The following is a 22,063-nucleotide window of genomic DNA, read 5'->3' on the forward strand; positions in this document are numbered from 1 at the left end:
AAGCAAAATGAAACATCTTGGGCTTTATCTAATGCTTTGCTTCACCAGCCCTACCAAACGTCAAAATATATGAGCAAATGTTAATTCTCTTTGCAGCTTTATTGTAAACACCTCCCTCTTAACCTCCTCAATTTCTGCCTGAGCAAAAAGGAGAAAAGAAAAAAAATAAAGAGAGACAGAGAGAGAGAGTGAGTCAGGGAGGGAAGAGAAAAATCAGCCATCACCACCAAAATATCAGCACTTAAAGGAGACCATCTCTTTAAAATGCCTTTACATTCTAAACTGCATCAGCCTCCCTTCCTATGATATAATATAATCCAGCCTGATCCTGACTTCACCTACCCCCCGGGCCAAAGAAAATAGATTCAAAGTCTAAATTCTCACATGTTTGTACAGCCCATCTTCAAGATGTACACTCAATTTTTAAAAAAGCAAACTTCCCTATTTTACAACTGGTTTCCACAAGAAGAAACTCAAGATAAAAATTTCAGTCCCTTATAAACTGACACAACCATCTCAAAATGTCAGTCTGTGCATTCCACTAAAACACGAGCCATCAATCAGAAATAATCTGTCTCCTGCAAGATTTCACTAAAGTTCATAACCGTGAGATGATTTTGTTGGCATCAACTACGGAGCTTTGATTTTTTCATGAGGGGGAGGGAGCACCCGGCTATGATTCACCAGTATATAATGTTTTTTTCATAGCCCCTAATTTTGAGTATTTGCTTGGTAATGATTTTTTTTTAATGTCCCTCTCAAGATAATATGGGGCTTTTGTTGGTTTTGTTTCGTTTTTGTTTTTGTTTTAATCTCTGCTCTCCTTTAGGACAACTACATGTACAAAATTTTATAGGTTTATAATTCTGCACGCTACATATACACATAAATAAAAACCTAGAGGTCAACATAAATAAAATAAAACTTTATTTTTTAAATAAAATTATGTTTTAGTTAAAGAAAAGATAGTGTGTCATTTTGTTAGTAGTACAGACAATTTTTTATCCAAAAGAATACATTGTGCTTTATTGTGTCATTTGTCTGAATACAGACTCAGTGGAATATCTAAATGATACCCTGCTCTGAACTCCAAGTTGAAAGTAAGTTTTTATTATACTTGAGGGAAACAATGGGTTCAGCTGCTTATTGCAAGGAGCAATTGTCAAGGGAGAGTTAAACTCAATTACTGTAACCATACTGAATAAAAAATACTGCCAAGAACAAAAATACGCCTGGGTAAAGACAGCCACTGAATAAAAAAATCGACATAAAGCGTATCAAATATTTATTTATCTGGGCAACAAAGGACTATGATACATTGACAGGCATGGAAACTACTGCCGGCACAACTCAATACAATACAACTATAACTGCTTCCAATATGGCCAGTGGAAATACAGGATACCAGGTGGTCCCGAATGTTTTAAGTTCTTTGTAAAAAAAAAAAAAAAAAAAAAAAGAAAAAAGACGAAAAATAAAAAACAAAAGAAGGGAGAAATTTTTAAAAGGGGGGGGGAGAAAGAAAAGCTAAATATTGTTTTAAAAGACAATATTAATTTATTGCTCTGATGGTGCTTTTAGGAGGACAGTGGATGAAAATAACTTCTTTCATTTTCCACAACACATAAGGGTTGTAAAACCACTAACATGTTTAAAAACCTTGCCAGGGTCCAACATCACTTTATTTTATCTTCAATGAGAAACTAAATGTCATACTAATTATATATAAAAATTCATGGTTCTTTATTTGTTCAGCTGCTTCATTGTCGCCTTTAACATGCTACAACAGGGCTAAAAATGATGAATCCCAGAGAAAAACCCCCCAAAAACCTCCGATATCTAAATAAGTACCATGAACCACATGATGAACTAAGAGGGGAAGATTTAAAACCCACTAAACAAGAGGTAAACGAGATCACCAGATAAATAAAAAAAGGCTTAAAACAGACTCACCATATTTACAATTCCCATTAAATTACACATAAATAAATATATACATACATGAACACTGATTCCCTTATATAATAACCGTGAATCGTGTTGCAATAGAAAGTTCAAGTTGGTCGCTTTACCTTGGACAGGAAAAAGTTCTACAACTGAAGATATGACATGGAACTGCTTGTGTTTTGTGTTCAAGTTTATTCACAATACTGATAAAATATCATCAGTCCTTTTTGCCTTTTGTTTGTTTGCTGTTGCACTTTTTTCGCCTTTTTTTTTTCATTTTTAATATGGCTACAATCTTAACTGACGTTTATGTAAGGGAAGGTGGTGATTCAGTCCGGTGAAGCTCATAGAATTTTTTTAAGTATTATTTATTTCTTTTTGTTTATTTTTTATATATATATTTTTAGAAAAAAAAGTCCTTTTTTTGTTTTGTGGTTTTTTGTGGGTTTTTTTCCCTCCTTTTGTATTATTTTTTAAAAAAAGTTCACAAACTCAAGACAGAACTTTTTTTTCTTTGCTGGCTCCGTCCCCCTGTTCTGTTCTCTTAGGCTCCAAACTGGGGTAAAACGGTGGTGGCAGTGGGGAGAAGGGGGGGGAAGTTAAGCGGGAACAAATGGAACCGTGGATGCTGGGAAGGGGTGTGGGGAGAGGGCACAGCAGTCCTGCAGAGTCAAGAGAACAGGATTGGCAGAAGGACGCTCATTCTGTTGCTGTAGCCTGGGGTGCTGGGTGCAGAGAAGAGGGAGGAGGGAGATGAATGGATCGATGAGCTATGAGGGGGAAGGGAGAGGAGTGTGTTCGGGGGATCCTCACTTTCGGTGCTTCTCCTCTTTGTCGCCGCTTTTGGTGCTGTTGTCTGTGTGGCTGTTGGGATTGTTGCTGAGGTACATTTTGTCCATGGCCTTGAGTGCCTCGGTGAGATAGTTCTGCAGGGCGGTGACGGCCGCGCACACCGCCGGGCTCCCGAAGCCGTGTGAGATGAGGTTGAAGTGGGTCAGGCAGCTCTGGATGCCTGGCTCCAAAATGGGGTTGGGCCGCGAGTTCCCCAGGGGAGATCGGTCCTGAGCCAGCAGGTCGGTGAACTCTTTACAGATCTGTCTGTAGCACAAATGGAGCAGAGAGACAGAGGGAGAGAGGGAGTGGAAGAGAGAGGGAGAGAAATGAACCATCACTGGCGGCAGCAAAGTCTGTGTGTGCTCCCTGCCAGGTTACACAAGCCCCTGGATCAAGGGGGCTGCTGCCCCCGAGCGTAGACTCACTCTCTCTCACCTCTCCCTCTCCTCTACACATCCTTCCCCCTAATTCTCATGCTTCTCTGGCATGCACAAACCTCTTCCCTTCACCTTACACGCACATCATACCCCGGCCCCAGACAACACACAGAAAAATAGCAGGCAGGCAGATGCACACACACCTCCCAGCTATCCCCACCGACCCTTAGAGTGCAGGCCTCCACAAACACACGTCCCTGCCCAGCAGCGCCTTGTGGAGCAGATGATACCATAAAATATTTTAGGTATCACAGAAAAGCAGTTTAAAGTTCCCCAGCTAGGCAGAGGGGAATAGATGGCGTGCAATACCCAAAGGGAGGTTTAGGGATTTATCTACATTTTGGAAGATCTTTTTTTCCTTTGGAACTGGAGTAGAGGCACGGGCCTCTTCCCTCACAAGGCAAAAACACACCTGTGTGTCAGGAAGAAAGAGCGAGGGCAGAGAGGGGAATCCAGACTTTAAATTAGGGTATTCTGAAACATTTATATATGTACATCTCTCTACCTCCAAATCCAAAGGGACCTTGCTACAGAGGGGAAAGCTGACGCTAACTGGGGTCTGGAAATTTCCTTCCAGGGAGGTGGGAAGAGAGGACATGAAGACATGGTGCAGAAGTTAGGTTATATCATCCACTCGCTGAACAAATGGTCGGGGAAATAACACACCTTATAGCGAGAGAGCTGAGAGGCGCGTTTAAACAGTTTGTATTCTAAAAGCCGCATTAATGTCTTCCAGCCATAAAGCGGCTCCCATCTTCTGCATGCGCCCTCTGGCACTGTGCCCTTTGGTGACACCTCCATTGGTAATTAAGGGCTACTAAACAACCCTTTTAATTTCCAGCAAACATATCAAAACGATCATTTTCTTTTCACACACCACCTGGAAGTCTAGGAAGCCCCGCCAATGATCAACTCCACTAGCATTTTAACTGCATACAGATTGTCATTTAAAATATATTTTTAATATCCCTATATTCACTAAGTAACTGAGCTGCTAAGGCAGAAAGCACCATTGCCAATTTTAATGAACTGAAATCAGTTTAATGTGCCAGTTTTATTTTACTGTCAATGGGAAGCCTGCCCCTTCTACCTAAATTGATAAGCAAAGTGAAAAGACCTGGGAAATGTTTTGCTCTGAAGAATTACTGCGTTTTCTTTAACTAAACATCCACCCACATTTTTCACGACTCACTTTCGAGGTAATCATCACTAACTGACTTGATGGAAACCTAAGTGAGTTATAGAGTTCTCCTATAGTAGGAGGGAAAATATACCCCCTTACCATTTGCAGAACCATCAGCCAGTGGCTATGTGACAAACACAAATAAAAGCCCCAAACCCGAGTTTGTCGCCCTCCCCTCACTTCTGAACAACGTGCCAGAAAGGTAAATGTCTTACTTTGTAGCTAGAAGCATGTTTTTTCTTGTGACTTGCTCGTTTGGATCGGAATGTTGTCGGTTGAGAAATTCAGCTACTGCTTTGGCAGGAAATTCTGTCTCACAAACATACCCAAAATCTCTAGCTAGATGTACTGCTTCTCCTGAAAAGGGAGGCATGGGTGGGGATGGGAGGGAAACACACAGCTCATCAGTACACATTGCACAGAGGCAAAAATCCATTAGGAAAAAAAAGCAGTACATTCTACTTGGGCTTTTTTCTTCTAAAAGGCTCAGACTTATTTTATTTGAAGAAGGTAGGGTAAGAAATGCTAATCGCATCTTATCTTGCAGGAGTTTTCTTTGCCATAGTCAACACAGGGCAATGCAAACGTGTATTTTCACAACAATCTCGCAAAAGGATTTTTTAAAGTTTACATTGACTATCAGATACTTTTAGACAGGCAGGCTTCATTCCACCTAGAATGTGTGCCTACATTTACATATCCATACCTATATACAGCCATTTACATACATTTTATTCACTGCTATTTACTCTGGAAATGTTTGTTTGCCTCAGCCACCTCTCTGTACTCTTTTGCAATGCATCAGTGATTAATATTGATCATAATTACTCCTAGAGCTCTTCTAAATAAAATGCATTAAACAGCTAAGTGTTTAAAATTTAACTTGATCGCATATAATTATATGTTCACCCCCAAACGATTAACCATGAGAATTTTAGGGTCATTCCACCGAGTCTGTCTGTTTTGTTGATTTTCAAATCTTTGGTTTTAATTTCCTGAACCAGTTGGTTTTTACTGCAGGGCTTCCTGCCATTAGCTCCAGCTCCGGAAGAACGCATGCGCCAATTAGAGCTTCAAAGCCTCAGTCCAGTGAGCTTGTTTCCATAAAATGGAGCGGATCATAAACAATAACAGTACTCTAGAAACTGCCTCATCGCTACAAGACTCAAAGCCCCAGCACTGTTTATACTGTCACCCCCCCCAAAATTAGCCACCATCAACAAGCTATGTGGAGATCAGGCCTCTGGTTTTGGTTTGTTTTTTTTTTTTAATCATTCTTTTAAAGCCTTTGTATGTGAAAGCCAAACAGAACAATAGATTACCATAAAACCTTCTCCATATTCATTAAGATCACAAATAATGTTAAGCATCTACCAAATCTAGACTTTTTACAAGTTTTCCCCTTGTGATTTTTTACTACAGCCCGTGGATGCGATTGCAAAGCCTTTTCAAGAACATGGAGACACAGTAATTTTCACGCCATGTAAATATAGTGCAGCCGCTAATCCCGGTGTTCAAAAAAAAAAGTCTGGCATTGCACAGCACTTCTTTCCCCATCCCTTTGAACATGAAACATTTCTCAAAGAATGCAAAGTGACAACAAAACAAAGCAACAAATCCCCTCCTACACAACCAAACTTAAGGTAAACCTGTGCAGCTCAAGCTCAGCTTAAAAGCGCTTTGCAGACTGAATAGGTCTAAAATGTTTTTGAACCCATAAGCAAGGGGAAAGGAGGAGGATCTGTTTGCAGGCCCTGGGCTTGCTTTGTGCCAGGTGGTCTGACACAGCAACTGCTTCAAAAGTAAATGACTGCAAACTCTTGAGCTTCCCGCCTCCCAATTCTGACAGCATAGGACATCCCAAGGCCTTAAAAGTTAAGTTGCACCTTTTCTGGCCCGAGCAAAGTAGAGAATGATTTAGCCAAGGGAACATGTGTTCTGAAAATGAGAACCAAAAGGGAGTGGGGGGTGGCGGTGGTGCAACTTTGAGGCTTTCAGGACACCATTAATTCATGGCTGAGGTCAAGGATTCCCAAATTAATTCAGGAAGTAATGGTCACGCATTTCTCAAATGCAGATGTCAGAAAACTTAAATGATTTACTGTTATGTGGCTGCAGGCTGGGAGGGAGAACAAACTTAAAGTAGCTGCAGTTTTTGACATTTAAAATTGCTTGGTTGTCCACCTGTGGCAGAAGGACAGCAGTGAAGCATTAGAGGCTCTGCTCCCTGTAACTTCCAACTTGACAATCAAGGGTCTCTTAGGGGTCTGAACCCACAGCCCCTGCTCACAGGGATCCTCCCCATGTGCTCCCAGTGAGATCCACTTACTCTGGAGGGGGTATTACTCACTTGAATGAGGGAGCAAGATGGAGCCCAGAAAACATTTAGTTCAGAGATTTAGAAGTAAGTAAATGGTGGAATGCAATGCTGAGTCTGCAGGACTCACCAAGTCCGTTCCAGGTTAAAACAAAAGCCAAAGGCAGACAATTAACATATTTTTCCAAGGCACAGAAAATAACACACTTCCAATTTCCAACAAGCAGCACTGACTCAAGGGAAAGAAAAAAAAAAAAAACAAAAACAGCCCAACACCAACTCTTCTCCCATTAGGTAAATGCAATAGGCACATTTTCCAAATGAGCCCTCATGGCTCTTTGAGTCACTTACCCTCCACTAGCGACGTGAGCAAGGTAACGTTAGCAGCTTTACGCCTCCCAGCTGGCAGGTTTAATCCTATTTTGTCCAGTTTCTCTCTCAGAGATCTCCCTCCGTTTTTAGACTTCGCCCTGCTCCGCACAAAAAAGCACTAAGACATGGGGCCAGCGATGGGCACCTGCTTTCACTTCAGCTCCGGCCCATGGATCCCTGAGATGTATTGTCTTCCCGCAGAGGGGTATAAAAGGGGTTCGGGGGGGGACATGGTTGTGGGGGCTGAAAAGCGGGTGTTGCTGAGTGTCAGACATAGGGATGAGGTTTTGGGTGGCTCCACGTGCAGAGAATGGGGGTCCTCACTAAGGATCGAATCAGCCCCCAGGCTGTCAGGAAGCCCAGGGCATGTCATGACCTGGGGTGGACCCCTGAGGCAGCCATCTGAGCCTCCAAGGTGCCATGGATCCAGGAGGAACATCTCCCTGTGCCCCCAGGTAGTGGCCTGGGTGCCACATAACCGCCACAGAGCATCGCTGCCTTCATGCTAGTCCCTATGTGGCCCATCTGCAGCTTTTTGGCATAGCTTGGCCAAACCAGGCTGTGGAGGTGGGAGCTGATTTAATTAATCGTGGATGTTATTCCCTGACCGGGCACTGCGTAATTGCCTGGGTGAGGTCGCAGGCCCAGGGCAGCGGGCAGCAGGGTGGGTACCTGCAGCTAGGCACCTGCCGGTAACCTCCCCGCTCCCGGGGGAGGTCTGTGTATGTTTGAGATGGGGAGGCGGTTCATCACTGTGGTTTGGGGACACACACAGGGCGTGCTGGGCACCGGTCTTAGGCCCCCCGAGCGGGGCGCGGGGGCCACACAAGGCTGTGCGTTGCCATGGCTACAGCGCCCCCCGCCGCGCTGCCCCGGCGGCCGCGCACGTCCCGACCCCTAGCGGCGAGTGGCCCCCCCCCGACCTCCACCATCCCCATCCCTCCTCCTCGTCCTCCCCCCCTCTCTCCCGCACGGCCCGGCCCGGCAGCGGGCGTTATCCGCCGCCGCCACCCCGCCTCCTCGTGTTCCCCCGCCCCTCACCTCCGCAGCACTCCGCCCAGCAGGGAGGCGTTGAGGCACTCGGGCGGCGAGAGGCGTCTCTGCACTTCCGCCACCGTGACCTTGTACTTGGAGGTGGAGCTGAGCAGCGAGAGGCGGCCCGGCACCGAGCAGAAGACCTCGTTGGGGTTCACCACCCCGCCGAAGAGCGTGTCCTTGTTGATGGGGATGGAGGAGACGGCGTTGTTGTTAGACTTGGAGAGGGACACGGGGCCTGCAGGGAGGGAGGAGCAGGGAGGTGAGGGTGAGGAGCGGGCGGGGAGCCGGGGATGGGGAAGCCGCCGCCGCCACTGGCGGCACCCGAGCCGCTGGCCGCGGCCAGCCCCGGCCCCGCACCACCTACGGGGCGGGGGGGAGCGGGGGCAGGTGAGGGCAGGGCGGCCGGCGGGGGCACCGCTCCGCTCGCCGGGAGGAGCAGGGGGAGAGCGGGGCAACCCTCGACCCGCAGCAAAGAAACTTAAAAATAACCCGGCGGCCCCCCGCGCTGTCCTCTCCCACACCCCAGCGCGGAGCGCCGTCGGAGGGCTAATGGCTGTTTGTTAAAGCACGTCAGTACCGGCCGTGTTGGACGTCAGGGGCACGACCGGCCCGCAACGGGTGCCGCCGGCTGCCGTGCCCGCGGAGGGCAGGGAGTAACGGGGGGAGGGACACAACCGGCCGGCCGGGCGTCCGTACACGACAGAGAGAAGCTCTGGAGTACCGGCAGGGTCTCCCCCGGGGACAGCGCCGGTCAGCCCGCCTCGCTGCCTCTTCAGCGCAAACCTTTCCACGTGAAAAAAACCAACACGCAGCGAGGAGCCGGCACGCATGTGCCCCGGCGGCGGAGCGCGCCCCGCCAGCACCCGGCCGCCACCGCCGGTCGCTGCCCAAAATAAAGCCTGGTCCCTCCCCGGGCGGGCCGCCCCTGCCCAGCGGCGGCTGGCGGGGAGGCGCCGGTTCGGCGTGAGGTGCCCGCCGGGTTCGGGTCCCGGCCGCGGGCGTGCGGTCGACTTCCCTTCCTCCGTCCTACCCCGTTACCCTTCGCGGGCACAGCCCAACCGAGCGGGGGGCTCCCTCCGTTTTGGATAGATCACTTGTGACATTAATAGCTCTGGGAAGGCTAATAGATACAACAAGAGTTAAACGAACTCTTGAGATTACTAATAAAAGAGCCAATTATCATGTCGACTTGGAAAGAGCATCTCTTAAGATTTATCCCTTGCACATCTAATTTGACGTGACAAAGGCTTCACAGACAGGAGAGGAAAAATGAAACTTTGAGCTCACTGGCTGTACAGCGATTAGGATTAGAGAGGAAAGAGGCTCTGTACGGCTCCACCTTGCTCTGCTGGGGGCCGGAGTACCCAAATTCCAGGCGGCTGCACAGGCACAGCACCCCTCAGAGCAGGCAGGAGGTAGCTATGACTTCTGCCCCACCAGTTTTACTCAAACAGCAGCTCTCAACACTCCCTTTCCACCGAGAACCTCATTTGCAAACTGCCCTGTGCCACCTTTCCCTATCGTTCGGTCGTCCGAAAAAAAAAAAAAAAAAAAAAAAAAAAGACAGGAAAAGAGAGCTGAGTGAAAACACGCCAAAAATATTTCGCACGATTTGGGGTCCAGCTTCCAAGCAATTCAATCGATACCAAGCAAAGCAAGCTCACAAAGCCAATGAAAACCAAATAGCCCTGACTAACAGACATCAGTTTCCAGAAACTCGTCCCTTGTTCACCAACAGCCCACCTCATCACCGCCGTGATTTAAATAAGAAAACCCGAGGAAGGCTGGAACAACGTTTTCTCCTTCACAGCCCAGTTTACCAACAACGATTAAACCATGCTGCTCAGCCAGATGCATGGGGCAAACCATGAAACCGAATTGTTTGCTAATGCACTAAAATATCGGCTTAGATTTTCTAGATTGCCTGCTAACATTTTTCCTCTTTAACGACAACAATAATTAAAGTACCCAGCATAACGCGCCTATTTAAGAAGTGGGTTAAACCCACATAGCCCGTTTTCTTTCTCTGCCTCCAATCTTTTGGCCAACAGTATGTGCCAGAGGAAGGAGCCCAGGGCCGGCGGGGGTGGGGGGAGGCCGAGTAAGTCCTCCCTGCGAGTAGTCCCTAGCCTGTAACGACATGTTTGGTATGCGCAAGGAAACGGCTTACCTTTCTTAATTACAGTTTGATCTGGGATGTTAATACCGGGGTCTTCTACGTGCTGCAACAAAAGGAACAGGCAGGGATGTAAATGTACAACCACAACAGAAGGTGGGGAGGGCTGGGGTGCGGGAGAAGTTGTGTCCCCCTCCCCGGGCACGGTGTGGGGAGGGAAAAAACAGATATTGTGGGGCGGGGAGATGGGATTTGGGGAGGATTTCCTTTATCGGGAGGAATCCTGCATCCCTTCCCATTCATCCCTCGTTCCACAATAAATTTAAAAAATAATCATCCGCAGAGCCCTGGGGCTTGCCCGACCGAGCCAAACCCCCGCGTGGCCTCCTGCTTTTGCGGGCTCCCTTCACCGTGCCCTTCCCTCCTCACCGGGAAGCAGCCCCGGCCCGGCGCGGCCCTTCCCCGCCGGCGCTCCCGCGCCCGCCGGAGGGAAAGCACAAAGGAGGGGGGACCCGTGCGGGGCCGGGAGGTCCCGGCGGGCGGCCCCAGACTGCCCCACGCACCCCGCGCTGCTCCACTATTGTCCCCTCGCAGGTTCCGCGGTCGCGGCTACAGCTGGGTTTCGCGCGGTGGAGTCACGACGTGATTAGAAAGTCAAATCATGTTTTCTAATTCCAAAAACTGACAGGCAATATAATGTCTGGCTGTGTTTACAAATTAACACCAGTGCTGCTGAGATAGAAGATTTTGCAATCGTTACAAAACCCAGGCATTACCATTTAAAAAACTATTACTTCCTTCTCTAGTCTTTGTCCAACAATAATACTGATTCTAACATTTTCCATTCTGTCTTGGATTTATGCTCCTGTTAATTGTGCCTGATCTCAATGATTCCGGGTGGATGGTACTAAGTTGCTTTATTACAGGTTTTATTATACTCAATGCTCTCATTTGTAACTTGCCTAAAGTGCTTCTGGATTTAAGTATAATTAAATTGAGAAATGTTCAGAAATGACTACTGCTGCAGTTCTTGCGTTTTAACTATATGGGGAAATATGATCCCTTTATGCATGCACCCTAAACCCATAAAGTAAATGTAGTGTGGCATAATACTTTTATTTGTGTTATTTCTACACATATTCCATACAGAGAGGACTGTTAAGTTTAAAATCCCACAGAGATATTTATGATTAAATAATTTTCACCATCTACTTTATTTTCTTAAATATTTAGTGGTTGTTTTTATTAAAGGTTAACTGTTGCAGCAACAGAAAAATCCAAAAACTACCTTTCCTGATTCAGATTCCTGTAAAGGATTTTTTTTAACAACTAGATAAAATACTCTTAAAAGATACAGCCTCTTATTTTTATGCTTTTCTTCATGTAGCCTGCTGATTCGGTTTTACAGAGGAAAAAAATGTCTGGGCTGGTTTAAGGATTTAAACCAGATGGCATTTTGTTTTCACAAATTATAGCAATGCTATTAATTCATAGATCCTTGAAAGGCAAATGAAAAGATTTGTACTTAAAATATCTGCAGAGGAGGCTTCCCAAATCAGCCCACTGCCACTGAGAGCCACTGAGGAGAGGGAGAATTCCAGAGAACATTTTAGGTCATGTTCCTCCTACAGCAGTCAGGAGCTTGCAGTCAACAAATTGGTTTATTCTTACTATTGCCTCCATGTTATTTTATATCAAGTTTAAAGAATCGACCTGCTTTTAACGGGTCCAAATTGCTTAGTAAATCCTCCACTTTGGGAAATGTATGCGTTTATTGCAAAACTGCTAAACATAACCAGCAATTTTCTGTGGCTAATTTAGCCAGATGAGGGCTGTAATAAATTCACTATTTTTCCCGAGTATAATTTACAAAAGATTTCAAAATGACCCCCAAAAATAGGAAAGTTCATCTGAGCATTATCCTTGCAACACGAAACTGTACTCATTAAACTGTCAGCAAATATTTTGTTGTAATATTTGATCCTGTAATTTGGGATGGCATTTGAGCAAAAATCACATCCAGATACCACAGTTCCCTTCTCCTCTTTCCTCCTGCAAGTCGAGCAGCTCCAGTACCTTTTCACAAGCTCTTTGGGCTTTAATGAATTTATTGGCATGTTCTAATTCCATTTTCAGGGAGAAATCCTGGAAGATGAACTTTTATCATGACCTATCACGTTGTATAAGGCCACCTTCCTAACCAAACAATAGCCCTGGCTTGCTTTGTAAATAGCCAGTGTGCTAATGTCATGCTTAATTAGAAATATTTTTTTAAAAAATCTGTGTTTATCGATAACAGAATTAGGTCCCCCAAATAATGCATCCTCCAATAGGCTCCCAACATTTAATTTAATATAGGTGTAGCAGGTCTGGCTCGAATTTGATAACCTATAGCTAATGATTTATGAGGTCATCCCTTTGCACTGCTGTTAAAAGAATAAGGCAGCATTTTAATATACCTCTTCCCTGATTTGTCAATTAATTCCTTTAGAGAAGAGGATCTGCCCATATCTTCTTACAACTTTGGAGGTTGTTATCCCATATGCCAATTCTGCAATCACGGGAAACCGATTTTTCCTTCTTAGGCCACTTTCACCCACTTTTTTTTTCCCCCCCCCATTACATTTGCCTGGGAGGACATTTAATGAAATCTTGCGTTTCAGACTCATGTTTTTCCCAAGGCAGTGAGAAATTCCCAAATGCACGGCCCTGTGGTGATATTATATATTCTTCCAATCGTAACAGCTTATTGTCATTGAGAAGGAAAGATACTGTTAACGATGACAGTAATTTGATTTATTTATATTTTAGCGGGCGCGTTAGCGGGGAGGTGTCATGCAGGGGCGAGCTGCAAGAACCTATTGTTCTAGGTGGGGGCTTCGCCTTTCCCTGGATGGGGGTTCTCCTCTTCCCTCCCTCTTTCTTTTGGGGTGGCCACCTCCCTTCCCAAAGTTCGTCTCCCGCGGGGAGGAGGATGGGGTAGAGGGACGAACGGGCCCCGGGGCGGCCTCTTTTTCTTACCGGCACGTCCTCGATGGCGTGGGGGATGGAGTGGAGGGGCAGGTCGGCCAGTCCAGAGCTCAGCCCGTGCGGGGCGTGCAGCAGGTCGTCGTGCCGCCGGTAGTCCCTGCGTGGGTCGAGCCCCGAAAGCTGGTGGGGCAAACCCCGATGCGTGTGGAGCAACCCCGTCTCCTGGCTTTGCCTCTGTCCTGGCCATCCTGGGTGCTGGGGCTGCGGCTGGGCATGGAGGGGGTTGAGGCTGTAGGGGTCGTTCACGTGGGAGTAGGGGTCCTGAGATTGGGGGTAGATGGGCTGGTAAGGTGGGGGGAAGTAGGGGGGCTGGAAGTCGGCGTTGGGGGTGTGGGAGAGCGGTGGGGCGCTGGTGTAGGGAGACTGACCCACGGTCCCCAATTGGGGTAGCCGGGCTGTCCCGTTGCTGGTACTGTCGTGGCGCTCCTGAAAGGGGGGGGAGGGGGGCAGCGGGGAGGGGGGGGAGGGAGGAGGAGGGAAAAGGAGGGGGAGAGAAAAGAGAAACAAAGATAAAATCAAACTGTTTCTCCTTAAAATCTGCTTGCGAATTTCACCTATCAAACAAAGATGGGCAATTCGTCCACTCCGAGGTGAAGAGGAGCAGACCTGGGCATTCCTCTGCCTCTGATTTCCCTTAGCACACAATTACGAAGCAGTCTCTCTTTTTAAATAATAACGGGAATAATGATAACGGCAATAATAGTAATAATTATAACAGGACTGCTCACAATAATTAATAAAACATTGCGACGATACAGCGTGGATTCCCAACAGATCGCGCCCCGGCATTTCAGAAGCAGGTATTTCCCCCAGATAAAAAGAATAATTCATAGGCGGTCATTATTAAAATAAAAATTCGACCACGACCCGAAATCCTCCCGCTGACCCCGGACAGAACCGAGACAAATACTGTCGTTGGGATTACCGATAACGCATCCCAAGAAAACCCTGGAAAATCCAAGCCCACTGCCATTTTGTTACCAGAAGACGCCGAAATAGACTCTGAACAAACCGGTCGTTCCACCCGCGAGTTTTACAAATGTTTCAAGGAGAAGGCATTGCCACGGCCCCCCACCTACGGGGAGAGCCGCCCCCGTGCCCGGCCGAGCTCGCCAGTGGGCGATTTCGGAGGGGAGGGGGCAGTGGCGGCGGCCGGGGCGCCGGGGAAGCGGAGGAATGCGCCGGGCAGGCGGGGGGGAGCGCCGCCCCGAGCCTAGCCGCCCCGACGGACGAGCGGCACCGAAATGCGCCCGGGCGTTTAGGTACGGCTTTGCCGGCTCCCTCAGCCGGGAAGAGGAAACCACGGGTACGTCCGTGAAAAAAAGGTATGGCGTTTACGGAGGAAGAGGATGATTCAAGGAGAAAAGCCACGACCCCGAAAAAGGAAAACGAGAAAGCTGAAAATATCCCGCTTGCAGGTGGCAAGGTGAAGAAATCGAAGAGGTGGGGTCCAAGCAAAGCCTTTTGCCGTTCGCTCTAAGCAGACCAAAAAAAAAATTAAAAAGGAAATGAAAAAAAGAAAAAGAAAAGGAAAAATAAAAAATAAGCCACTCAATTTATAAAAACGAAAGAAAGGAAAAAAGCCCTCTCAGAAAAGCTGCGTGCGAATCCCGACCGCCACCGCCGACAACAATAGCAACACCCAGCACACACCAAACCCCCTCCAAGAGAAACGTGAAGCAACTCACCATAGCCGAAAAACTGTGTACTAACATCTGCGAAGATTCGGGGGTTACAAGTCAAAGTAGAAAAAAAAAAAGGCAGAGGAAAGGGACCGGCGGAGCGCGCAGCCCCCGGCGGAGCCCCGCGGGCGCGGGTGCGGCGCGGGCGCGGAGGGAGCGCGGCCGGAGCCCGGCGCTAGGCGCGGGCGGCGGGACCGGGGCGCCGGGGCTGCTCCTGCACCACGGGAGCGCCGCTATAATCCATCAGAACTTGCACCGATCTCTGCTGCCCTTCATCGGGTGTTGCCAAGGCGAGCTCTCTATCCTGGCGTGGTGTGAGGAGGCAAAGTTGGTTGGTTTTTTTTTCTTTTTCTTTTTTTTTCCTTTGTTTTGCGCCTTTTTTTTTTCTTTTTTTTTTTTTTGTTTTGTTTTGGTTTGTTTTTAGCGTGTGTGGTTTTGTTTCTTAATCCTTTTTTTTTTTTCCTCTGTCTCTTTCTTTTTCTCCTTTGACTTAGCTGCTGCTTCACTTGAGCTCCTAATAACAGATCTGCTGCCTTCCTGGAGACTCCTAATAGCAGATATTCATGACTATTAATATTACACGAATACTTAATAAGGGAAGAATGGCTGGAAATCGAGCGTGAAGCGAGAAGGCAACTCAAGGCAGAGCCAGTTCTAAATGACGTCCATTGAATGAAGAATCAGTGTATCTAATCAGAGATGGGGGAGAGGGAGAGCAAGAGAGAGACAAAAAGGGAGAGAGAGGGAGCGGGAGAGAGAGAGGGGGGACATGCTGCTGCGTCTGACGAATCACAGGAAAGGGGCAACATTTTAAAAGGTTGCAGGGCATGCAAAAGTGAAAGAGAAAGAGATCCGGAGAGAAGGAGAGGGTGGGAGCCAGGAGGGAGGTGCGGGAGGGGGGTGGTGGGGGGGAGGCAATGGGTGGGAGAGACAGGCAGAAGAGAGGGGAGGGGGGCGCGGGATCCCCCCTTCCTCCTCTTCTCTTCCCCTCCTTCCTTCCCCCCTCCAGCCGCCTCCCTCTGCCCCCAGCTCCGCGGTCCGGCGCGGGCGCACCTCGGGCTGCGGCTGCTGCTGCGTGTAGCCGGCCTCAAAGCCTATGGAGAAGATCGGCTCCTGGGTCCCCGCCTGGCTCTTTCCGCCCTCGGCCGCGCCGCTGCTGCCGCCGCCTTTGCGCGGGGTGGGCTCCGCGGGACCGCCCGCCGCTGCCGCCCCGTCCATGCCTCGACGGCGCCCCGCCGAGGGGCTCCCCGCGCCGCTGCCCCCGCGGCGGCCGTCCCGCGCCGCCGAGCCGGCTCGCCTCCGTGCCCCGCGTCCCGGAAACCGGCTGGGAAAGTTTTTTTGGGTGTCTCCCCTTCTGGGTGCCAGCCCTCCTCCTCCTCCTCCTTCGGTTCGAGCCCAGCGCCGAGGCTGGTGGGAGCCCGGGGCCGGGGGGCTGGGGAGCCCAAGGAGCATCCGGCGGGCTCCCCGCGGCCCCCCTTTCGCAGGACCCGTGAAAAGACGGGGGGAAAAGGCAGGAGGCGGCGAGGCGGGGAGGGAAGGAAGGCGGGAGGGACGTGGCGGGGGGGAGAGGGAGACGGGAAAAAAGGCAAGGCGAGCGCTTCTCCCGGCCCAGACAAGCCGGGGCTCCGGCGCAACCCGTCGGACTGGCTGTGCAACTCCCAAACAACTCCCTCAAACAGGCACCGCTCCACTCGCCGCCGCCGCTGCCCCGCCGCAGCCTCCGCGCCGCCGGCGCCCGGCCCCGCGCTCCGCCCGCTTGCTCCCGGCCCCCCGGGCGCTGAGCACGGCTTGCCGGGCTTTTATTCCGCCTTTCTTTTTTTTTTTTTCTTTCCTTTTAAAGACAGGTCCAATCCCCGCCAGGGTAAAGCCACCGTCTTTTTCCATCCTCTCTAGAAGTCACCTCGCATCCCCACCCGAGAAAATCGCGAAAAGGCAACCGCGCACGCACGCACAAAAGCCAGCGGGCCTCCGGGGCAGCAGCCGCTGCTCCCTCCGTGTTTAGTAACACCTCAGTGCAAAGTCCCATTAACACAAGGCAACAAATGCCGTTTGCGGTGAAATCCGCGTGCTCGCGCGTGTGCACACTTGAACACCGATCCTGGGGGGGATGGAGGGAGAGAGACATGCTCTCCTCCCGAAATCCAGCTGAGCAATATAAAATATATAATTTCTTTTTTCCGGTTGAAAAAAAAAAAAAAATCACAAAAACACATCCTTGACACCTCATTCCCAGAAATTAAGCATCCGCCAGCGAATGCCTCTAAGAGCTCAGCTCCCACTTCGGGAGACAGCTTTAATCCAAACTCCTCGATTCGGGACTAAACCATCAAATCATTTAGTCGTCGGTGAATCTGTCGAGTCCTCTGTCCCTTTCCTAAGCTACGGCGTCGCCCAAATCAGCGTAAGGATCGGATGGGAGGGTGGTCTCCCCTTCGACCCAGACATGCATGTCGGTAAGCCTCCATCGAGGCTGGGGAGACCTTCCCGCGTGGGTCACGACCAAGTAACTGCGTTCATTTGCGAAGTGGAGTCCTTTATTGCGCGGTTTAAAGACACTGCACAAGCAACTTTTGCGAAACGGGTGACAATAGTATTCGTTGGTTTGAGACTAGGCGAGAGTCCTGGGCATCGCTCTTCTGTTTCCTCTTCTCCTTTTTGTCAGAATAAAAGACACTCGCCTGTTTCTGAAAATATGTATTCACACGCAGACACACAGAGATGCGTGCATACAATCTTCCTGAACGGCTCCAAAGCCAAATTAGGGGGATCTTAATTTTTTCCAAGCCGTTAAAATATTATTACTCAAAGCCGTGGGAGTATGGCCCTGAAAATTAGAAAGCTGGGGGAACGCCACTCCCAGACCCGTGATTTCAGTTCGGTAGCTGACCGCTGCAAATTTGCGCAGCTCCATATATTCAACCCGCAGCCACATCGAAAAGCCTGAATTAAGTCGTCGGTTCTGAGCCAATTTATTGGAATGCCTCGGGTACCTGGCGTGTAAGAATAATTCTCTCCCCTTTGTCTCTTTGCGTTTCATTCATTCATTCATCCGTCCATTCATTCACCCATCCATCCATCTATCCATCCACCCATATGGATGAGTGTAGCATCCTACAGAGCCTTGTCTACGGAGGATCTACCTATAGACCAGGCTGCTGCTGGATCCTGACTGCCTTTCCTCGCACACTTCCGACAAAGCCGGGTTTCCACAAGCCCAGAAGTTCCTGAGGAAAGGACCCCAACCCCTCTCCAGCTGCAAGACTGCAAGGAAGCCTGACGAAGGAGCAGAAGTTTTCCTAAGCGAAACTGAGAGTCGGAGGGGTGCTGCAGACTCCTGCTCGCATCTGCGACGCCAGGGGCTTTGCCCCGGCAGGGGGAAGCGCTTACCTCACATTCCTCATACTTGATATTATCCGTCAGTTTCCAAAGCATTTTCATGGATTGACGTGAGAGAGAGGATTTGATTCTCCCTGCCTTTCCCTACGGTGCCGGTGCCGGGGCGGCGTGGGGAGCGCGGCTGGCGGAGGCTCGGCAGCGCTCCCGTCCGCGCTCGGAGATCTCCCTCTAATGGTGGAAACTTTTCGCTTTTCCAGCTCTTTACCCACAGCCTAATCGCCTCATTAGCATATCAACAACAGCCCAATTGCTCGCCAGCACAACAACCTGCAGCGCTGGACACAGGTAGAAAGGACCCACAAGCAAAATATATATATATATATATTTTTTTTTTTAAAGTGCTTTCTCCAACCCGCTGAGCCCCGGGGGCGGGGGGGAGTGGGCATTAGGCCCTGCTTGTCTGCCTGCCGGTGGGGAGGAAAGTGGCCAGCGAAATCAAAAAGGCGATCGTCCCTTCATCTGCGGTGTTTGGGGCTAGCCATGAAGCCACCCCTCCTCTCTTTTTTTTTTTGTTTTTATTTTTTACCCCAACAAGGTTTAAAGAAACCAAAGCAAGACTCGGGTTTTGCTCTGACGAGGTTATTGCCTGCGGAGGCTTCTGTTGCCCTCTGGTTTTGACTTGATCTTTTTGGTGGATATTTGAAAAGCTTCTTTCTTCTGCGAACTATTTTGTTCCTCTCGATTCTGTTGGCTACTGGTCTTCAAAATACATATATAAAAATATACCCATACAGATTCAACGTAACATAACCTTCCAGATAGAAGTGGGCGAGCAGTAATGCAAATGCAGCAGGAGCCAAAAAGTCTTTTGCAAGTACTTGAGCAAAGGACAAAACAATGACCATAATAAAACTTTGGTACTTTCTTAGGTGGAGCGCTTCGTTTGCTTAACAATGTGCCGCTAAGCGAGCGCTCAGTCTGCCCTCCTCGGGGGTTGCTTTTCCACCATTCTCTTTTATTTCACCGTGTTCCCAGCCTTGATCCATCCACCGAAAGGCTCCGTTTTCCCGATTTTCTTCATTTTTCTCTCGCTGTTCCGCGCCGCTCCTAACGGCGAAGCATCCTCCTCTCCGTGGGTCCTGCGTGTCCGGCCTGCCGCAGGTCCGGAAGCCCGCCAGGTCCCCAGGCGGCCCCCGAAGCCCGTGGGCATCCCCACGCGTGGGGGGGATGAGCACCTGGCTGCCCGGCCGCTCCCCGAAACTTCTTACTGCCAACGGCAAAACCTGCCCTGTCGGCCTTGGAGACCCCCCCGGGGCCACCCCTCGACGCCGGGGGAAAATTTACTGCCTCCAGGAGCAAAGAACTCCCTCCACTCCGCGGGGGAGCCGCAATGGGCCCTCGGGTGGCCCGGCGCACGCGTCCCCACGCCAGGAAGGGCGGCAAAGCCTTCAGGCTCCCGGGCCTGCTCCTTCATACACGCACATCTACATCCCAAAATGGAATTTTTTTTTCTTTCCCCTTCCCCCTTCTTCCACCCCCCGATGCTCTTTTTCACCAGTGCTTTTGTCTGTAAGTGGCAGGAGAGTAAATTGTTGGTTTTACTCCTATTGAGGTTCAAATGGAGCTGGCAGATTAAGCCTAGTTAATGTCCCCCGGGGGGGGGGGTGAGATGAGAAAAAGAGGAGGGGAGGAGGGTAACGAAGGGGCCCATCGCCCCTTAGCGCCGTGCTGGCGGAGCCGGGACAGCCGGGAGAACCTCCCACCCGGGACAGCTTCCCACACGCGGCCGCTCGGGACTCCCGTGGGCCAAAGGGCCCGGCCTTTGACCCTCTTCTCCCCCAGCCCCGGGCCGACTGGGGTACGGGGGTAGGAGGGGAGAGGACAGCTTTCCCTAAGAGACCCGCATGGAGCAACGGGAGGCGGCTCCTGTGCGCTCCGCGGAGGGTCCGCCCGGCCCGGCCCCTTCGGCCGGGCACGGCGGGGGGGGCCCGCAGCGCCGGGGAGCAGGAGCAAGGAGGGCTGGGGTGTAAGGAAGAGTCGGGAATAGATTTCAAGGCAGATAGCCCGTAAGTGCGATTACATAAGAGTTGACTTAAGTGAAAAAAAAAAAAAAAAATTAGATCCTCTTTTGATCGCTTTCCCGCAGCGAACTGATAAAGATATTTCAGTTCTAAATGTAAAAATAATTTAAAATGTTTGTTTACTGCATCTCTTTTTTTTTTTTTTTCCAGACTGCTTACTGCTACCCTAAAAAAAATAAAAATAAGGTAGTCCGGATAAGGACTTAGTCGAGAGATTTGAAAAGCTGGGAGCAGAAAAATAATCTAGGCTCCCATCTTGAACTGGACTGTCCTGGGGAGACGCGGGGCGGGGGAAAGGAGTGTTTGGTAATTAAAGCCCGAGTGTTTGAACAGTACGGTTCGTCTCCCCTTTTATCAGCCGGCAAAGCAGCCGCGACCCGGCCCAAGTGGAAGTACATCAGGGTGCTGTAGGGTTTCCAAGTTTCTCCCGGCTTGGGAGCCGCCGTAACTCCACACGTGTCGGCTCGCCCGCGGTGCGGGTGGGTCCCCCCGGGTCCGCGGGGCTAGGCGAGGCCCCGGCGGGCCGCGTTTTCCCCGTTTGGCCGCTGCCCTTCCCTTCAGCTCATCCCCGCGGGAGCACCTTCCACGGGCGCTCCGGGAGCGTCTACTGGCGTGTAGGGCCCGGGAGCGTTATTTTTGCACGGGACGGGCTCGGGTGGGAGCGCACAGCGACATTTCAGCCCCCGCGGCCCGTTTCCGACGCGCGGTCGCTGCTCGCCCAGGGCCGGGACAACGCCGGGTTGGGAGAGCCCTGGCGGCGGCGGAGCAGCTCTCGCCCCTCCCGGCCCCAGACCACCGCTCTCTACCTGTTGCATCTGGGCCTCGCCGGTGGCTGGGAGCAGCTTCCAGTACCGGGAGCCGCAAAATCACCAACCCTAGTGCCAGGTTTGGCGGTGCTGCCTCCCGGGCCGTCGGCCCGTCACCTTTCTCGCTCCTGCCCTGCCTCCGGTCCTAAAATAACAATAAACACCCCCCCCCCGCCCCCGGCAGGAGGGTCGCCTTACCTGCCAGTCCCCCATTTTGGCAAGGATAGACATTCTGGCTTCGGATCCCCAAATCCCTGCTGGTCATGGACTGCGAGGATAAGCCACCCGCTCGGGATGCCTGTGGGTAAATCCTCCCCTTACCTGAGCTGGGACTCTCTCACCTGGCCATAAAGAGCTGTGTGCTCCCTGCCCGCGCCTGCGCGCTGCCTCCGCGCTGCCCCCCGCCACCCCCCGCCACCGCACTCCCACGGCGCCCGGTCCGGCCCCGCGTTCCCCCGGGGGTGCGCCGCCACAGCCAGCCCCCGGGCGTGCCCCGGGCGCGCTGCAGCCGCCGGGCAGCTGCTCACTTCGCTTCCTCGCTGCTTCCCCAACCCCGAGCTGGGACAGCTCTACCCGCCCGGGTGCCTGCGGCCGGGGCGGGGACGGGAGAGACCCCATCCTCACCTTCCCCAGGGGGCAGGTAGGTTTCCTCGGGAGCAAGTTGCCACTGAGTGCGTGCTCGTAGCAATAATAATAATAATAATAATAATAATAATAATAATAATAATAATAATAATAATAATCATAATAATAATAATAATGAAGCATCCCAAAAAGACAAAGAGCAGGGGCTACTGAACCAGCCCAAGTGGGTAACAGAGACACTGCAAGTAGGTGGGGGTGTCCAGGGGGAAACAAAGAGCCCCCAAATGCAGACGACCTTC

The 22,063-nt window shown here is 50.4% G+C and overlaps 1 protein-coding gene across 3 annotated transcripts; it reads right to left on the reverse strand.

Moving 5' to 3' along the window:
- Nucleotides 1–2,756: 2,756 nt before the first annotated feature.
- TFAP2A (transcription factor AP-2 alpha) lies at nucleotides 2,757–21,410 on the reverse strand (the record flags this gene model as incomplete). 3 transcript variants are annotated; one of them, XM_082045136.1, is made up of 8 exons in its annotated part: nucleotides 2,757–3,045; nucleotides 4,617–4,758; nucleotides 7,070–7,188; nucleotides 8,132–8,363; nucleotides 10,299–10,350; nucleotides 13,266–13,700; nucleotides 14,963–14,989; nucleotides 18,344–18,397. In XM_082045136.1, 8 exons carry the CDS (start codon nucleotides 18,392–18,394, stop codon nucleotides 2,757–2,759), a joined length of 1,347 nt encoding a protein of 448 aa, XP_081901262.1. The 3 variants fall into 3 exon arrangements, with proteins under 3 accessions (XP_081901262.1, XP_081901261.1, XP_081901260.1); XM_082045135.1 differs by lacking the exons at nucleotides 14,963–14,989; nucleotides 18,344–18,397 and adding an exon at nucleotides 21,378–21,410; XM_082045134.1 differs by lacking the exon at nucleotides 14,963–14,989 and having other exon boundaries at nucleotides 18,344–18,394.
- Nucleotides 21,411–22,063: the final 653 nt, after the last annotated feature.

This window comes from Streptopelia decaocto, assembly GCF_964273445.1.
Source record: "Streptopelia decaocto genome assembly, chromosome: 2".
Lineage (NCBI taxonomy): Eukaryota > Metazoa > Chordata > Aves > Columbiformes > Columbidae > Streptopelia > Streptopelia decaocto.